The sequence below is a fragment of the Bombus impatiens genome, unplaced genomic scaffold (assembly GCF_000188095.3).
Source record: "Bombus impatiens unplaced genomic scaffold, BIMP_2.2 scf_0033, whole genome shotgun sequence".
In the NCBI taxonomy this organism is placed as follows: domain Eukaryota; kingdom Metazoa; phylum Arthropoda; class Insecta; order Hymenoptera; family Apidae; genus Bombus; species Bombus impatiens.
Window position 1 is genome coordinate 256354 of NT_176452.1, and position 19724 is coordinate 276077.

The following is a 19724-nucleotide window of genomic DNA, read 5'->3' on the forward strand; positions in this document are numbered from 1 at the left end:
TCGTCGTCGTGTGAAGATCGTTGCGTCGTTGTGTCGTGAAAGTAGTGAGTCACGAATACGTGAAACGGGGTTTTATATTCGATTACGTGTGAGTACAAACGATATTGTATTAATCATACCGTTACCTACAAACTAATAATATAACATTCCTACATTTATGTAAAGGAACGCGATAGATTTCATTTACTATTTTCAAAAAATATTATTAACTCTTGAAAGAAACGATAATAGAACGTCACCTACATACAGTACGTGTATCCGATGTCCGACCAATAATCGACTTTTCTACTGATACTTTCCTAACTTCACATTTCCAACGATTTAGAACACCTAAATACATTTCCCTCTTATTCTGCGAGTAATTACGAGTAAATTACAAGACTCTAACTCCTGTTTTAATTAACTCTCACTTCAGAGTTAATTCGCGTTTAAAATCTACTTGACCGGAATCGAGAAGAGTCTTTTTAACAAACGTTCGTTCGTTGGTAGCTAACGTCGGAAGATCAAACCTAATAGATCCTCCGCTGTGGCCAGCAGAACGAATCGAAGTCAATTCTAGTTGGCAAGTTTAACTTCGACAGAGCTAGATCACCTCGTCTAATTGCCAACGTGAATAGTTTGGTGGCAGAAGTCAAAGTTCGTCTTCGATCCTACTTTCCCGTACATTCCTCGTTTATTCTCCACGTCTTTCAAATATCTTTTTGTACTTCTGCATCGTTCGAGCTGTCTCTCTATATTTTACAACTTTCTAACACCTCCGGTTCAGTCAGAATTTAATTCCCTCCGTGAATTCCTCGCTCGATTCCTTGCATTCATCGTTCGTGTAGCTTGCGGAGGATAGTCGAAAAGGAGCTACCTCCAAGGCAATTGCATTTTGATGAACCTGTTTTCGAATCGTACCACCTCTCGACGATTTGTTGTTCGCTAATTCCATCCGAATAATCCGATTTCTCTTCCACGAGATTGAATCTCCTGCTGCGTCTAACCAGTTAAGCACTCGTGATCGATCCTTGAAAGAAGCCTTTTGTAACACAGCTATTTTCAAGGAATTTGCTTTCTTGGAATCTTGTTGTCTTAGATCGAAGACTCGTTGGAATGGCTAAACGTTTCTTCGCTACTTCTAAGTGGAAATTCAAAGGCGTTAATTAAGTAATTAATCGATTTTCCGTTCTCATTGGTTTCCAAGAATTTCAAGATAGAGTAATGATCCTTTCAATTAAATTCCTCAAATAATTGTGATGTATCTCTTCTGGAAACCTTCCACGACAGTCTCAACCATAAAATTCACCTTCTTCTCTCTGAAAACTTATTTATAATCGTAGGAATCCAACGATATAAAAGCAATTTTAATAAATTGAAAGATCCAAGTTTCATATTTTATCGTGTGGCGAGAATAGATGACGAGCGAAGAGAGGCAACGACCAAACCTTTCAGCTCCTTATTAAATTTAATCGTTAAAAGATTTAATGGGTCGGATAAGTTTGAGAAAACTGGTGTCACGACGCGGCATGGCCCTAACTTCGTTTGGATTAAGAGAAAATCTTTGGGAACGACGACGGCGGTGGAAGCTTTGGAAAGCTTTCTGAGAAACGAAGCGTTTTCGGCGCTGTTACCGATGCAAGATCTCGTCAGAATCTCCAAGACTATTCTCTCGGTGTTCCAAAGATTATCCTCATAAAGCGATCACCGTGTTCCTCTTCTAACGCCCGACAGGTTCCTAGGGAATTCTTTTGTGGGTTATCGAAGCGTCTTATATAACTCGATCGCCCTCGAATAGTCGCAATTAAAACGTTTCATGTGCGAGCTCTTTGTTCTTGTTCCTTTTCCTTCTTCTTTGTATCTTTCGAGTAATAAATCGATCAAACGAATCGTCGAATCAAACGCTCCGAGATATTTTCAAGCAATGAAAACCGGTGATGAAGCAATAACGTCTAATTGATCGGCGAAAAAAAGGATCTACGATAGATTATTTGATCCTTGAAATTGACAAGTTACAAGTTGCAGGTTATAAATGCACCGTGTACAAGATCAATGACAATGAATGTGTTAAGTATATAGGTACCACGTTTACGTTCTGTCGTATTTCAACCAATCGAAATTGTACCAATTGTACGATAGAAATGAAAAACGAAAGCACCGTATTTAACCAATTGATATCGTTGAGTCATCGTTGATTCATAATAGCTTGGTTTAATTTACTTTGTTTTAGTTTTCCTGTATTTTACGCGACAATTAATAGCATCTCTGGCCTGAAATATAAAATATACATTACGATTAAATATCTGCTGTGATTAGCTGACTCGATGATATCGATTGAAGGTTAATCGAACTTTTTACTCGCGATCAAGACTCGTTTGTTATCGGAATAACACGATAGAGCAGCGTTACAACGAAAATCGTCGTTTCTGCTCGAATAGAAAAGTAGTAATCGTTACCGCAACCGTTAGTAAACGCAAAGTTAGAAAACTCACGACCACAATTGTTTCTCATCTTTTCAACCAGTCTGTTTTTACTCAAAGTTTGCATTCGATCATACATCGTAACGATAAATTATTCTTTCGAATCTGTTCGCCAAAGATGAGAGAACATCGCGGTCGAGAAGTTTATAGAATATCTCGTTAGCAAACATCGAAGCGAAGTTCGTGTTAATGCAATCGGGTTAGTTGAGACGTTGCTTGCGAAACAAATAATTAGTGAGCACGTCGTATTGTAAGTTTTCAGCGGAACTCAGCTTCATCACGCAACTCACGTCTGGCACATTAGTGTCAACGTCTTCCAAACCGTCAATCAAGTCGTTATTGATATCGCCTGAGCCGAGATCCTCGTCTGGGTTGAACTACAAAAGAAATTTATTATTAGAATCAGACCTTTTTGAGGATTCCATGGTGAGAATTGGGAAGAATTCTGCTCTAGAAGAATCCGATGTTGTATTTATTAACAAGATTGGATATTGTGCATGTTTATTTAAAATTTTTATTCTACTCGTTGCTTGTTATAATATTATTTAAGTAATATTTTTGAATGGTATTTGACAAGTAAATTATTTTAATATCTCTCTTTATTCGATGTACCTATGGGTATTTGTTATTTGATTTTACCAGAAAAATATGTATTTTGTAAGATACATAGAATTTATGTTTTAAAATCACAGACTTCCGACAATTTTTATGAATTTTTATTTTGTTCAACAATTTATTCTCGCTGATATTAGCTGTCTATGAATTCTTCTTTAAATGATTTTACTCGGTCTGTTTAAAGCCGGAAAGTCTATATCTCTATATCTGTAAAATGCGAGTTAATTGTCAAAGGAAAATTATTCTTATTAATTGGAAAAAGCATACGTAATGCGTATAGAAAGACATCGATGCAAGGTATTTTAATATGAAAGTTTTTATAACTCTTTTCCTCTAGCGTAAGACACTAACTCTTAAAGGTTATCATAAACCATCTAATTCTATTTGCTTAACTTCATTGATTCTTAAAATAGAGAAGGAAACGTACTGCTATGAAATTTCGCTTGTTGTAGCTTTTAACGGTTAAATCGAAGTACGATTAAAAGATAAAGAGACGTTTCAACGATACGATATCGTGCTCCGATAATATATGATAGATAAATACGCGTGTCATTGGTATCGGTATCGTAATTATATGTTGTTTCACCGATGCAAACGGGATAATTAATTAGTCCTAATATCGCGCAGTATAGCGCCGATATCCTTATGCTCGTTTTACGCTACGCATACCGATCTAAATTTACACAGCGTAAAATGGATAGGTCAAGGTATACGTAATTGCGAACTAAGCGAGGCCAAATGTCGAGGCGATACTGAGTTAAACAAACCGAATTAATCCCCTGGTATGCCATTAATTCCTCTGAGAGGAAATCAGTCTTCCATGATTATTAATTCACATACACTGTGTGAACTTCTGCTAGAGCTCACGCGTGTAATTTCTAATCATCGTCTTTCTTCGGACAACAGCCGCATATCGAAAAATCACCGTTGTTCCATTGATTTTATTCTTATAACGTTTCGTGTCTTTCTTTCAGTTACGAGAGATTTTACATCTTTCCTTTTCATTACATTTATAGATCTATATTTTTCAAAATTTTATTTTAATTGTTTCTGCCTATGTTGGCCGAATAAATTCAAATAACTTCGAAACATGATTATATCGAAGAAATGATTTTTCAGATATGAAAATGGCAGGGTTATACTTTGATTATGTGTTCTCAATTTTTGTAGATTCTAATAGTTAGTTAATTTAAATAATCTGAAATCAGTTGGTTTAATAGTTTCGATTTAGGCGAAATTCTTTTCACGATACGTTCAACTTCGATTGAACTAGTATTTAATAACGAGCAAAAAGATAGAAGATAAAATAGATCTGCTTTAAAATAATTAGCTTCGATAAAGTTTTTCTCCAATACCTTCATCGTCAGACTTCGTAATGTAAAAAAGTATAATTGTTACCTTTTCGTACGAAACGAATGTTTTTATAAATTTATAGACTCGTTTAAAATACATGAAAATATCTGTGCGTATTCTAAGAAAATCATATTTATCCATATTTGATCTCTCTTTTATAAATATGAACAATTTCGTACGAATAGACGGAACAGGTATTTCTAAATTTAAATACATCTTTGTTAAAGGTTTTATAAAAATTACCACCTCATTTCATAGGCAACGAACCGAAATTTGAAATCTCGCGATCGCTGCATTAATCACACTGGAATTAACGAAACGCAATTAAAACGTCCAATCAAGTACCATCGGCGCCTTCTATCGTTCGAGTGCTGAATACTTGGGATTTAAGCGGTTTCTATAGATGGCCAGTAATCTGTGGCGCCAGTGGATACACCTAGTGGCCATCACTGTTTATTTAAGTTTATTTATTTCTATTTTACATACGGCAACAGACATTGATTAACTCTTTCCATTGTTCGAGGAAACGAGAAAAATAGTTTACGCTTGATAGCAATTTTCCATTTTGACGAAAGAAATAAAAAAGCTAATAATTGGGTTGGATAGATTGCTTGGCAATACAACGATATAATTATAGAAGTAATATTCATAATATCAGTTATAATAATAAGTATGTAACTTTTTCTATGTCGTGTGACATTATAATGAAAAGATCAAGTAACACGTGTTTTCGAATTAGATCAGCATCCTTTATTTTAATACGACATCGTATAAAAGTTTGTAAAATTATATCACGATGTATTTATAACAGGGGATTAAGCATACAAAGACCAGATACGTAATATTACACAGCTTTAACTTAATCCGCGATAAAGTCGGTATCGGATTACGAAAGTGGACCTTAAAGAATCAAGCTGGGACTTTGACTTTCTATGCTGTAGAGTGATGCAGAATAAGAAAAGTATTTACTCTGTTCATAACGTGTCTACGTTACTATAAAACAAAGAAATCATGTAAAGCAAAGGAAGCATTTTCTTTTGTAGCTAATATGTCTAACGATAACACGTTAACGATATAAGGCTCCCTTTTCAACAAAATGTAACTTACTTGCAAAATACATGTAAAAGGATGTTTGATGGAATATTCTAGCAGCGTAATTCAATTCTTTGTTATCAGGTTATCTAATCCCTAAGTACGAATTACATAATTAATTTTCTAACTTAATATTAAAAATAGAATATTTGCCCGTAGTCGAAAGGATCCAAGTGTCCATAATGATTCTTCTGAAAGTTACTGTATACGCATGTACAATATTTAAAGGGCTAATCGCAGGCATTTATCGAGCGGATTCACGCGAACGCCGCGGCCAAGTCAAACTTCCGATTGAAATTAGAAACTAATCCACTTAAACACTCGGCGTATAATACACTTTACACGTTGTTAACGCTGCCGCTGTCATTTTGTGTGCGCGAGCGGACAAGCGTACCGAGCTTAATTAATCTCATTTCAGCGATTTCTGATCCAACACGCTCGGCTTCGCCCCTTTTCAATTATTCAAACGGCCAAGATCCCATGTCGATTGCTCGTCAGTTTCGCGGAGACGGCCAATTTGTTTAATCCCGCAGCGGAAAATTCATTAATATCTTAGCGAGGCGTCTGTTCGAAATTCGATTAATCAAACGAACTCGAATGCATATTTATCGAGCATACGGAATATTTCGATCTCTCTGGTTAGCCTTTAAACGTTACTTTCCTCTTTTCTTCTTTTACATCTCTTCTTTTAGATTGTATTCTATTTGATAGTGCGATAAGCTCGCATTAAAAAAAAGGAAGGTTAAAGATAATTATATAACATTTATTTAATCAACGCATTACGTAAAGATTAGTTTGTTGTATATCTGTTACAAATAAATTATGTGGTTTACCTACTCTGTGATTTTAAAATTTTCCTCCTTTTACCAAAAAATTTCTCCCGTTATCTTTACATCGTTTAAGTTATTTGATGATTACTCATAAGAAAAATTGTAAATACCGAAACAATTGATATTTCACGTGTTTATTAGTAAATGATTTAAGTATACTATTAATGTAAAGTTATGCTATTGATGCACTTATGAACAATGTTTACCCATATTACTAGCACGATCGGTCTCTACAGTCAATATAAGTAACAACTTTACGATAGTTCTTAAAATATGACACCAAAACGAACTTACTATACAACCTAATTCATCATTTTATTTCGTGGTTATTCCGCGATTGTTACAAATACAATGAAAAGGATATCCTTGGAATAACAGTTTTTCGGAATATATGAAAACTTGTAATTATGAGAGCGATTGTTTATTATCGGAATACCGAACAAAAGAATATTTATATGGAAGAGTTTGCGTGATACCGACTACAGTTTGCATATAAATTACGTTCGATTCTTGTTCGCTTGTTTCATCAACAAAGGTTGGTTAATTTTTTGCAAAAATGTTGTGGGGAAAGAGCAACAGTATAACGTTTTAACTTACCGTATTAATTTCTCTCGTTTTAGCAAGGAAACGTATTTTAGCTGTCTAGCTTTTCAAAATTTCGTAAACTCTTCGTAATGGAACATGGCATTAGATTTCAAAACACCAAAGTGAAAATATTGAAAGGAATATCGAATTCTTATTTTATGTTTTATTTGACGTATTCAGATAGACTGTCCGAGTTGCCGAAGAATATCATCTCGTTTTGCAGTGAAATCGATATTCAACTTACACACAATAGATCCGTTTTACTTCATATTCCAATTCATTATTCGTCATTCGCAATTAAAATCGGCGACAGAAAATTCATGAATTTCATTATGCAAATAATATCGTAGCAATTTGTCTCGAGTCACAAAATATTCGTGTCACAGTCCCTCGGGTATTTTAACCGGCTGTAAGATAGCGGACAGAGTTCTAATGTTAAGAACGGTAATAAATAAAATAGACGCTTATGAAACACAACGAAGGAAAGAAAAGAATTGAAAATAAAAGTATTAATTATATTAATTTGTTTTATAACCGACCAAAGTTTCAAGAATCAATTATTATGTTAAAAGAAAGAGGAAAAAGTAAGAAACTCAATATCATAAAATTTGTATGCTTTTGATCGTATGATGATGCTAAAATTAAAATTAAAAAAAACTGAAATTGACAAGGCACTGATAGTTAATTAAACGTTTGCCTTTCTTAATTGTCTCTAATTCCGTGACACAGTGTCATTTAACTTAATAACAAAATAGCGGTTTTTGGAAGAATTCCTATGTTATATCACAATAATTAATGCCATGCGACCAGTGCACCTGGATGTATTTCAATTTTGATCGAGGCAGATTCATCTGGTTTTGCATATGCGAGCTCTAGATTCCATATCTTGTATGAATTTCTGTCCCAATATCCCGGCTGATCCTAAAATTTTAGCTGCTGCTAAAATTGATGTACGCCTTTCATAGAATGTAAAAGTTTCAAATCACCAGAGCATAGACTATAGATACGTACAAGTATGAAAAAATAATTCAAAACTATTCACTGTAGTACTTTTAAATATAGGTGGATCGATACACATACGTACACGTAAGACTTTTGTGTATTATCTTCGTTTATATTTCAATTTTTCGGAAGCAAGGCAAAGCTTCAATTTCGATCAAAAATTCTGTACACCGATTAGATTTAAATTGAACGAACTTTGTAACAGATCGTATCTGTAAGTTAATTTTAAATATGTCCGATTTACTACAATACATCGAGAAGATTTGGCATTTAGTAATTACAAATTTCAATGTAAATTGTAAATTTTTAAATTTTGATCGTGACGTTCATAAAATTCTAGAATTATGATACACTTTCGTGATGGATATACAAAAAGAATATTATAACAGAACGTTAACGCATCACGGTCCGGGCTGTTTGCGGAAAAACTGATAGCCGATATATTTTAAGGCTTCTGTCTATATTGTATCGCTTTACGAAAATGGTTATAACTTCTGAAACATCAAACATTTTTTCGTAAAATTTCTTCTGATAAAATTTCGAAACTCTCTATATAGTAATTATTTTACAATTAATTTACAAGATACATACGTTGCTCTATTCGCAATAGATTTTATTTAAATTCAATCACACAAATAAATATTACGATCGAATCTCTTATTTCAAACAAAATAGATTTGTATTTTTCGAGCCATGTTCCCCTGTGAAAAGGTACATTGCAATGTTTTGTAGATGTAAATTGTTGTTCTACGTTCATTATGTTCACGGTACATCCGGCATCGCCTTTGTGGATGGCGTAGGTATCTTTCCAATATCTTTAATTTTTTCCACTACAGGAAACATTCGATAATTGCACAGTAGGCATCCTCCCTACGAGGAGGAGGTTGCACCAAGAAACTTGACGGCCCGCTATGATCGAGTACTGTGACATAATTCAATGTCAGGTATCGTTGAGTACAATGTATCTCTGTACTAATCCGAGAGAAAAACTTTTTTATTTTTGACCTTTTAAAAATTAAACCTGTACTAACGTATTAACGAGATTTTCCTTATTAAAATGAGACTAAAAACGATATAATTTGAATTACATTTACTCAATGATATGTGCTTAATTACTATTTATTAGGTAAAAAAATATGCTGCACATTATAATGGTGTATGGTGTCATTTTAATCAGGAAAATGTAAAAAATGTGTTGGTAGAAGTTTCATTGATGACAAATCGAAAATAAAAAATGTTAATTTTTGAGTTAAAAGTCTCATTTTGTCGCGAGCCTTTAAAATTTGCCGAACGTTTCGACCCTCGGTTCCTCTTTCTCTTTCTATATTCGCTACATCTAGGATTTCAGTTTCACGGAATCAAATTGTTTCTAATTCTGCGCAATTGCAACACTGGGCTTTCGATTTTTGTGCAATTATCGAACGATTTCTGTATGTCTTTTCATGTTTCGAGTGTAGAACTATATACGTTGATAAAGGAGATTCATTACAAGAAGCTATCTACACGACACTTTCACTTGTAGATCATAATCATTACACTTTACTCGTCGAGACATGTTTGATCATCTTGATTTATGGACGGTGATCCTAGGTGGGCTTGGATTAAACGCGTACAACCCTCTTATCCTGCACCGAGAACCAACGTGTCAGCCAATTAAGCACGAGTAGAAAAGTCCACAATCTTCTCTCCACTTAACGCGATATAGGATTAAAGGAAATTCTTCAGTAAAATATTCAATTAACGTCACCGACACATTTTTTGAGAGCTGATCGAAATAAAACCACTTTGAATATTTTTCAGATCAAAGAACGATTAATTGCATTTCCACTTAATTCCAAGATATATTTAAGACTAGACAAACTATTAGAAACGATTAACTCTCTCAGGCTTACCAAGCGTATCTTGCACTGTGAAGCAAATAGTCCTTTTCAGTTATTGATAATGGAAATACACTTTCCCAATCTTTTTTTAAAGAAGACAAAATCCATTACAATTGGAATCAATTTTACCAAGCGCAAACTCATTTGAAAGATCTTAAATTAGGATTTAATAATTATTAAAAAAAAAAAAGAGAAATTCTTCCGATGTTTCAAAAAACTGTTGATTCTAAAAAGATTAAATCGCGCCACAAATTTCTCAAGCAACCGAATACAATAAATTTTCTTGCTTTTCTCTTCCTTACATCTACGTTCAGACTTATTTCGTTCGATCATTGCCCGCAAAAGCTAAATCGTCGAGTTTTCGGTACATTTAAAAGACTCTGGGTAACGTTCGTTCGGTAAATAGCCAGAGAATACAATCGTATCGAGGATCAGCAGGTTGAAGAACCAAGCTGCTTTCTCACCGATCGAATATTTGTAGCCTCTCGTTCGGCGGCCAAGTTGTTTTAAATGTTTTCGAGTTTCTCGCACGGCAATACCTTATCGATTACGACCGACACGACCTGCTTTTTCCGGCGTTACCTCTGGATATCGAAAAACCGTACCTTCGAGAGGCGTGCGCGCGCGAGCGTACGACAGGAGCACCCTCGACCCCGATCTATCCACGCTCCAATCCAAAATATTCCACGACAAAATATCAGCGGCGTGATTTCGCGATCTGACGACCCGGCTGACAACAGGACAGAGGCATTCGTCAGACAATATCCCGTCGACTGGTGAATTCTCTGACGACTCGAGATTTCTCACGTCGCAAACGCAACGATTTCTTTCTTGAAAATATCCTTCATCCTTCGGTCCATTTGCTTTTTGTCTAATACCAGCGTTTTTTCCATCAAGATGATCGTACTTGATCTAACGTCATGCGATTCTATATGGAGGTCACTAAAGGATGACTCGATAAGTATATTCTTGGTGAGTTTCTGTGTGAGTTTCTTAGTCCACTGTCACCTGACAATCAAAAATGTTTCTAAACATAGGTGATTGATCGACAAAGTTTTGTGAAAAGGTATTAAAGAGTAATAGTTGAACGACATTAATACTTTTATTTCATGACAGGCAACATTTTTGGAATTATGAAGATGTTGATAAAGTATGGAATTGAAAAACTTCTCGACTCAAATAAGAGATAGCGTGAGACGAATTGATCGGGGGTTTGTGAGGATCTGTCAGACAGAAATATCTTTTGATTTAGGTCAAGCGTGAATCGAGCATAAATTTGTACGAATATTTTTCCAGCCTATCGCTTTCATTCAGGCGCTTGTCAATCCTATTATACATATACCTCAAAATCCTATTACATCTATGGAATGCGGAATTTTGTCAATGAATAACAAGATACAAGCCAACTAAATTTCATTTACGAGTTACGCATGAAATTAATAGGAAAATTAATATTCATAGAATATTTCTTTCCTTATGAATATTCTAATCGTTAATTTAGACGCTTCGTTACATGTCACAAACGTTATACAACGCTGTTAAAAACTTTAACTATCGTATACCGTACGGTTCAGATTTCTCGTAGAACGCTTAAACGTTTGCACCGACTTTTACGTCCCGATAAAAATTAATTCTTACGGACTTGTTCCTTCTTTTTTCTTACAATTTATCGCAGCTTCGTTTATTCCCTGGCAACGGTTTCGTGTAATTCACGGGAACGTATAAACTTAACTCATCGCAGTTTAATTCGCAACATCGTGTGCCCGTGTAAGAATTCTCCCAAACACGTTACCGCTGAAGCAATTTAAAGAATTTTCTTTTGTCTGGCCCCCGCCGCGGTACGTTAAGTATTTTCGTTCTATTTTTCCCGGCTGTAAAGTTCAGAACGTGAATTCATTTCTTCGTAACCAGGTCGTAGCGAAGGTAAGGGATGTGGGAGAAATAGCGGTGATACTGTACCGAAGAAAATTTCGCATTATTTCATTCACAACGATTTGAAAGGAGCCAAGCAAAGATCGGCTGAAAGCCGAGCAAAATGCGTAAAACCGTAAAACCACGAAAGAAATAGCGTAAAACCATGAAAAGAGCTACCGTAAATGTTTAACAAACGAATCACACGCCCTATCTTTTAATTGCTACACGCTTTGTGCAAAAAGAAAAAGAGGAAGAAAAAAGAAAAAAAGAAAAGAAAAATCGGAGCTCCAGTCGAGGGAGGATAAAGTAGTCAGCGTGTCTATAAACTTGTCATTCTGAAGTTCGATGAATGGTTTGCGAATAATGAACAGAAATAATGCTCTTGTTTAAATAAATTCAATTTGGTTCGTTTACTTGTGGATGATTTTGTTGTAGTCTTTTAGTTTACAGTATAAACTGTGAGAGTGTTGGTAACATTGGTTAACGCTTACAAGTATAAACTCATAGAGTTTTAGTTACGAAACTTTAAAGGGTAGAACCAGTAGAACAAGTAGAACAAGTAGAAGCAGAATGATACATAGAATACATCTTCTATGGGATAATATTTGAAAAATGATTATCTCTGCAAAACTAATTGGATTATTGGAAAAAATTCATTTACTATCTATAATCTACATTAAGTTCGTCCTATTGTCGAATAAAATTGTAAATATTTTTAGAAAGATGGTTTCCAGCAAACGCACGTCCTCAAAATAAATTGAAATCAATGAAATGTTAATGAAAAGATACGAATACGAAAATGTCATTAACATAGAGGTAAAATATTTGATATCAGATATTCTTCGATATTGATAATAACGTTTTAATTAAATATTTTCTAAAAATAATCACAGTTTAAATAATACCGTAAAGTATTTGTAGTCTAATTTGTCGCATTAAGAATAAGAGAAAGCAGACTATGATAACAAGATTATGAACACGTTTATCCGTAATTTATCAGACTACCAATTGTCACAGAAATTCGCTCTATTAAGGCAAGATCTTCTTGGCTTCTCATTAAGATCCCGGAAATTCCATTTACTTCGCTTGCATCTAAATTTCCATGAAAATGCGTTCATGCCAAGAAAACTCCGGTTATAAAACAGAATTAATTTAACTGCAAATTTCAGCTGAAATGATTTAACAATGATTATAATGGATGAATGAAGAATTATGTAATTATCTATATGAACCAACAAACAAGTAAACATAAAATTATTAATTCAGCTACGATGTTCGCTGAACCATTATTTAATCCATTTGTTTTTCATTCGTATTCTATCGTATTCGATAAAAATTAGGATGAAGAATTTTTCCACGAATTTTATTCTCCTTGATTTATACAATTTATATAAATGATAAAGAGTTCTACAAAGACGTCGAATGCGGTTTATATTCTGACGATGCAATTAAGTGAACGCATGTTTTCCAAACGATTAACTATGGTAAGATCGAGCGGAGCATCTTTAAGTCGCGTTTTCATCGCTGTAACCAAAGTCGCAGAACACATTTGAAACCTTTAAAAGGGGGCCAAAGGTAGCATCATCGTCTCTAAAATGAATATTCAGCGCACGTGTTCGTTGAATACTCCGAGTAGCGTATCGCACGTGCGAAAACGCGGCTTTACGCCCGTTTAAAATATTACAGTAACCGCGACAAGGAACTGAAAGGACCCTTTTGTAATATAAAGACGCGTACCATTTTACACCATTCGTAATTATTTCTCAGCGATTAAAGAGGCTATAAAAATCAATTACTTTTTATGTTACAAATAAAATTTTTATAAAATCCATAGCCTAAAGGTAGACGTTAACCGAGGGAAATGTTTCTTTTTTAATTTCGAAGAGAATTGTTCTAACGAAAATCCCGTGGTCTCCCGCGGGAGCTTGCGAGTGGAGAATAATAGAATCATTTCGAATGGTGTATTAAGAGGATAGAAATGAAAAGCACGGTGGGACGAATATGCATACGTAGCGTCGATAACGACATCGTTATAAAATTTGTTAATAACAACGGTACGCGATATTACATAGAACATGAATGGATTTAAATGCGCGATTATACCGAAACGCGTGACACAGATTTCACGAAATGGTAAAATCACTTCCCAAAATCGACCACTTTGCGTACGAATATCGGAATTTTAACTATTCGTTCGCTATTTCTTAAGAAAACAATTTAATATAGGAATTTATGTAAACTAGATATGACGTTTGATAAAAGTTTCAATTTTTCGAATCTAATAATATTTCAATTATATTTTTATTCGCATTAGATTTTCCACGTACCTAGAAAATTCACTGTGCTAATTTCTAGAAGTAATCGAGAAGTTCTCGAAGTAATAAAATTAAGAGAAATAATTTTCTTTCATATCATGGTACTTCGTAAACCATCATGATCACCCTGTAGATACGGCGCTTAATACAATCTCTGGATGTATTCGTTTACCGAATACGCTAAAAAGAGAGTTAATGAAAAATCGATTCTCTTGTCTCATGCAGTTTTGATTTGGATACTTAAAGAAGTTAGCTCGGCTAATAAATTCAATTTCTTGCTCGTGTAACATGGAACTTTAATAGTAAGCAAATACATTACCGTGTTGAATTTTCATATCAACATCGGATTTGACGGGAAATTACGGAAGAGTATTTAAAGCCGCATAAGAAAACGTTACAACGCATGATATTAAAAAAGTTTCTGAACATAAATTAAAAGGGCTAATAAATTTATATACTTCCTTCGTAATTAGACTTAAAAGCAGATTCTCCGGGAATTTTTTCATTAAAGTTATACATTATACGAGCTGGTATATTTAAATCATTATACTGAATAATCAACATCATAATAGATAAATGCAATTATTATTATTTTTTATCGTAAAATTACATCTTTTAACCAATTTACAAGATATTATCGAAATAACGTAGTATTTTATTCTTGTACTTTAAAAATAATTTTTCTTAGAAATTCTATATCTCATTTCCATTCTGCATTATATTTTATATTGTTTTACATTATTTGAATGTTATATAAAATGCGCATAAGATTAAAATTTATTCTTTCGCAATAATATTTAACAAACACTAAATAGAAAGGCAAACTGAAAAATCGACTCGTTCGTCTAACCTGGTGCCACTGTGGAACGCCATAACTTTCGTGATATATGGCTATCGCAGGTTATTCTCGGTGGTGTATCTTGAATTATCATCGTTCCTCAGCAATTTCAGAAGCGTGCACGTGTACATTGTACATGCGACTACGTTTGCTATCGTATTTACGGGTCTTCAATAGCATCAAATTTTTACAATTGTCCCGCTAGCAAGAATGTTCATGCGAAATCATCACGTTCGGTCGCATTTTGTAGCATCATACGTATCAATTTTCGTTTCTGCATTATCTTCTGTTGTGTTTCCATGTAGACAATTTCAGCGGAATCGTGTCTGCTCGATATATATTAGTTTAATACTTGCTCCGCTTGAAAATGCGTCTAAATCAATTTAAATATAGTATCGAATTACAAATATCTGGTTAAATTGCATACTTTCTGCGATACTCGGTGCTCATGACGCACATTAATTCGTATAAATCTTACGAAACACGATTCTACTATAGTTTCATAATTTTAAACTGGTAAAAGGAATTGCTAGGAACACAGTACAGTAGAAATCTAGTTTTAATTGCTTCTCATTACGTGTATATACAATAAATGATGTTTCGCAAATTTCAATGCGTAATTTACATTAATCGTTCTATAATTCAAGTGTTTTAATTAATTTCGAAATCAATCCTACGTATTTAACTAAACTGACCTTTCAGTATATTGATTAATTTCAAATTAAATTGTATTAACCTTTCTGTAATTCGGCGTTGTATCAACCTTTCTCCAATTATCTCTCTAAGTTTTCTATAATTTTTAATAAGATTTATATTCCAATATTCACAGTTAATAAAAAGTAAAAAAAAAAAAAAAGAAGAAAAGATTGGAAGTTGAAGAAAAATTCTATATACGGACGTTATAAATATAGCTGACAGACTACGAATGTTTACGCAAATTTATATTTTTCTGAAAACAATTAAAAAATACATGCAATTGAATATATTTAATGACACGGACGTATACTACGGTATAGTATACTAAGTTCCGACTGTAAGAATACTTTTGCCTCTCACTGTAAATTATACGGTTTATAACCGAATTTATAACCGTATAATAAGATACAAATGAATAAGAAATAAAGGACTGTACTAAATAAATTGCCTTGCTAGATGAGTTTGAAAAGCATTTCGTCGTTAGAATGGAACTGCAGCTTTTCAGAGTTATCTTGGCTGCGATCCGGTTTATCTGATCGCGAGTCGCGTTAAACGAAACTCCGCTATTTTTCCGTTCACCGGCACTTGAATCGTCGTCGGGATAATTTCTGGATTAAACGACGGAATTGCTCTAAGAGGATAGAAGACTGAGCCACGCGACATTATACATCGTTACAGCGTAGTTGCTCCTCTCCGGATAGGATCCTTTGCGAGAGTGAGCCATTGTTATAACGAACGATCGTTAGACCGAGAAAGGAGTTAAGCTCGAATTAAAAGCACGACATTAGTAACTTCTACCTTATTACTATTTCACCAGAGAGACAACGATCACTCGTACGATGAATAATTTATAAGACGCGTTATTATACAGCGGACATTCTAAATTCTAAATTTATGCCCTGCAAACGTATTGAAAATCTCGAGCAATTTACATAAGACTCTCTGCTCCAGAGCAGCCATTAATTATAGATATTAAGGGAAAAGCACAAAGCGGTGATTGTTTATGTGAAACTGACTGTGCATCGATTGTACCAAATTTGAGCGAAACGTTGTAATGTTACGTAACTAATATCGTCACACAGAGTTCTGTCATTTCCAGTTTTGAATTCGTGACATTCTTGAAATTCCACGAAGTAGCGTAATACGAATTCATTTTGACCTTGCTAAACGAATTTAGGTTAATTTAACCGACGATAGATGAGGCTAGAATGAAATTTAGAAAATGTATTGTTAGTTTCATATACTCGTGCCAATTTTATTTCTTGTGTTTTTTTAAACAACAGAATTTGACTTTGTGTAAATTAACCAGCTGGTAGAACGACGGTATAATTTTCTAGATCTTTAACTGGCCTTTAATTAATTCATTATAAGTTACGACTAATTTTCTAAATTAACGCCGGGCTTGTCTATGAGCTATAATTTACTAACAACTGATTGCATAGCGATCACTCAGAATTCATTAATATTCCATCGTCGTGTAATAAATTACGACCTTGTGATAAACTATGCATCACTAATAAACGAAATATAGGAGATACTTGTAGTGCACTGTTGATCCACTGCGTGTTAATGATCTACAGTTTATTTCTAAGTATATATAAATTATTTTTAATATATATATATAATACATTATGATTATTAACTGTAATTAGCTAATCATTCACGATCTATCAAGTGATTATATAAACATAAATTATTAAGTATTAAATTGTACGATTCATTAGATAATAGTTTTATAAATTTTTTGCTGACTATATAACATTTAGGCACATAGATAATTTTACTGATAAATGTCACGACCTATAAATAAACAATAATATACTAGATAGAAAGATTAATCAACATTTCGTCTATGTTTCGCAATCTATCGACGATTCGATGGTTTTATGATGACAATAATAAATCACTACGTATCGATGCACATGTATACTTCGTCCTGAAATGGCGACTTATTATAGGAATTCGATTTATTAAATAATCATGCTCGTTAGTGAATTATGTTTCTCTAATAAGTCATGAAACAAAAGTAATTAAGACTTCAGCTTGCTATTTATTTATTAATATGATCTTGCAATGTATCTAATGTTGTACTATAATACTATATCGTTCGATGAATAGCTGAACTATAGGAATTAATTGTTCACGAGCAAATTGTTGACAAACTCTGTTGCGATAATTTATCGATAAATCGTTTGTTATCTACAAGATAGTGCACGTAAATTGGAAGTTATTAGAATTTAAATAGAACGTTTAAGAATTATGATCAATGATTTTCAAATGACTAAAATCGACAACTTGCAAGTCATATTGTACGATTAATTGTCGTTAAAAGGCCATTGATAAATGACTTACTTCGTAAATTCAATCACTGATAAATGATGGTGAAATTATTCAAGCCAAAAGACAGTAGACGCCATTCTCTTCTTTTTTTTCCCGAAAGAACCGATATGACCGCGTATTCTTTTCTGTTGGATGAAATTCTATGAAATTTCTCCTTTGAAAAATGTACGCTTTTAGTGGAAAGGTTTCAGCGGTAACTGCATAATTAGAAGTAGACCATCGACAGTCGAATATGGGGCACGAGGAAATTCGAATTAGGAACAATGTACTTATCACGTGTTCTAAAAGAAGCGGCAACTTATTTGAATGAAATCTTCTTATCGTTTAAACGATTCAACGTCTCCATTGAAATGTTTTTCTGAAAATTATTCCATATGAATGATAATATTCCGAATAATTGAAAACTTCTTTTTAGCGCGTTTCCCGTCATTGTGACAGCAGGATGAAATATGTATTCGTGTTAATCGTATAATAGATATTATTCATGTGTACGGATATTTTAAACCGAAATTAACAACATATAAAATAACAACAGATAAAATGACAATCAATATTCGACATTGACATTTTATAATTTTATCACGTAGTATTCTTATTCAAGATTTCATCGCACGTACAAAATCGTAATTAAACAATTTCTAAATAATCGATACATTATTTGGTCACTGTGCTTGAATAAGAAAATTATGAAATGTTCTGTGAATACAATGCGGAAGTTACAATTTGAAACTTTATATGAACAAATTCTCAATTGAACCTAACGTAACGTTAAGACACAATCTGGAATTACGCGATGCGAAGAGGAAATAAGAAACTTTTTTCATCGGATTTTCATAAGTATCTTGGATAAGAATCTTCGATTAAGCAGAAAACTTGAAGTAATTTGGACATCGAATAAATTAGGATACTTGTCTAGGAAACAAAGAGACCGATCGGAATTAATACAACATCGAGAATCATAAAAGGTTCAAGAAGTTTGTGTAATGATCGTCGTTACACTCCAAAGGCCACAGAATGCTTTCTCTCGTCTTTTTTTTTCTCTGGAACCTCTCTCACTCTCTCTTTCTCTCTTTCCCTCTTATGCTCTACGATCTCTTTCTTGTTCTTTTTCTCTTTCATCTTCGAGAACGTATTTAACGTCCCATGAAATTAAAACCCTCGACACCTTCGGGGGAACAAGAAGCGTGAACTTTCCTCTTCCTCCTCTTCACCACTATGACTTTCAACGAACCCTTTTGTTTGATCGTTCGTGCCATTTTATTTCTCGAATAATTCAAAAGTCGACGGGAGTCCCCTCGATATTGGAATTTCGTGTAAATAAAGGCAATAATTGATATTCAAGTAACGTAATCTCGTAAGTAGGATGATTAGTTTATCATCTTTCTGTTTTATTCAATTTCAATGTTGAATTTTAAGCGGATCTTTGACGAATTGTTGGTATCTTACTTTATATAGAAATTGTGATTGAATAAAAGTAATTAAATACTGACCTTTTTCGTACGTAAAGAAAGGATCCTCTGTACAATAAATCACGGGAAAAGCACTGTTTCAGTGACATACTTTTGGTCATAAAAATTCCATGTAACGAAGTTACAATATCTAATATAAAACCGTCTGATATAAATTCCAAGGAGCTAAAAGAATCTATAGTACCTCCTTGTCATTACACTTGCCTAGAAATTCGCGTTTTAGTACAATACGTCAATCCAAATTTTTAATAAACGAAAATTTTCCTTTAGAAATTCCCTTTTAAGCCGGAAGATGTACGTTCGAATAAAAAAAAAAAAAAAAAAAAAAACGCGTTT

The 19724-nt window shown here is 33.7% G+C and overlaps 1 protein-coding gene across 8 annotated transcripts in view; it reads right to left on the reverse strand.

The window, feature by feature from the left end:
- The window catches only part of LOC100748868 (collagen alpha-1(XVIII) chain), a 348873-nt gene that overhangs the window by 30692 nt on the left and 298457 nt on the right, over positions 1 to 19724 (reverse strand). For 6 of the 8 annotated variants that reach the window (XM_033321578.1, XM_033321575.1, XM_012387811.3 and 3 more), the window contains one exon: positions 2750 to 2836. The exons of the other annotated variants lie outside the window; for them this stretch is intronic. In XM_033321578.1, coding sequence (XP_033177469.1) covers positions 2750 to 2836 — 87 coding nt within the window. The remainder of the gene's footprint in view (positions 1 to 2749; positions 2837 to 19724) is intronic. 8 annotated transcript variants of the gene reach the window in all.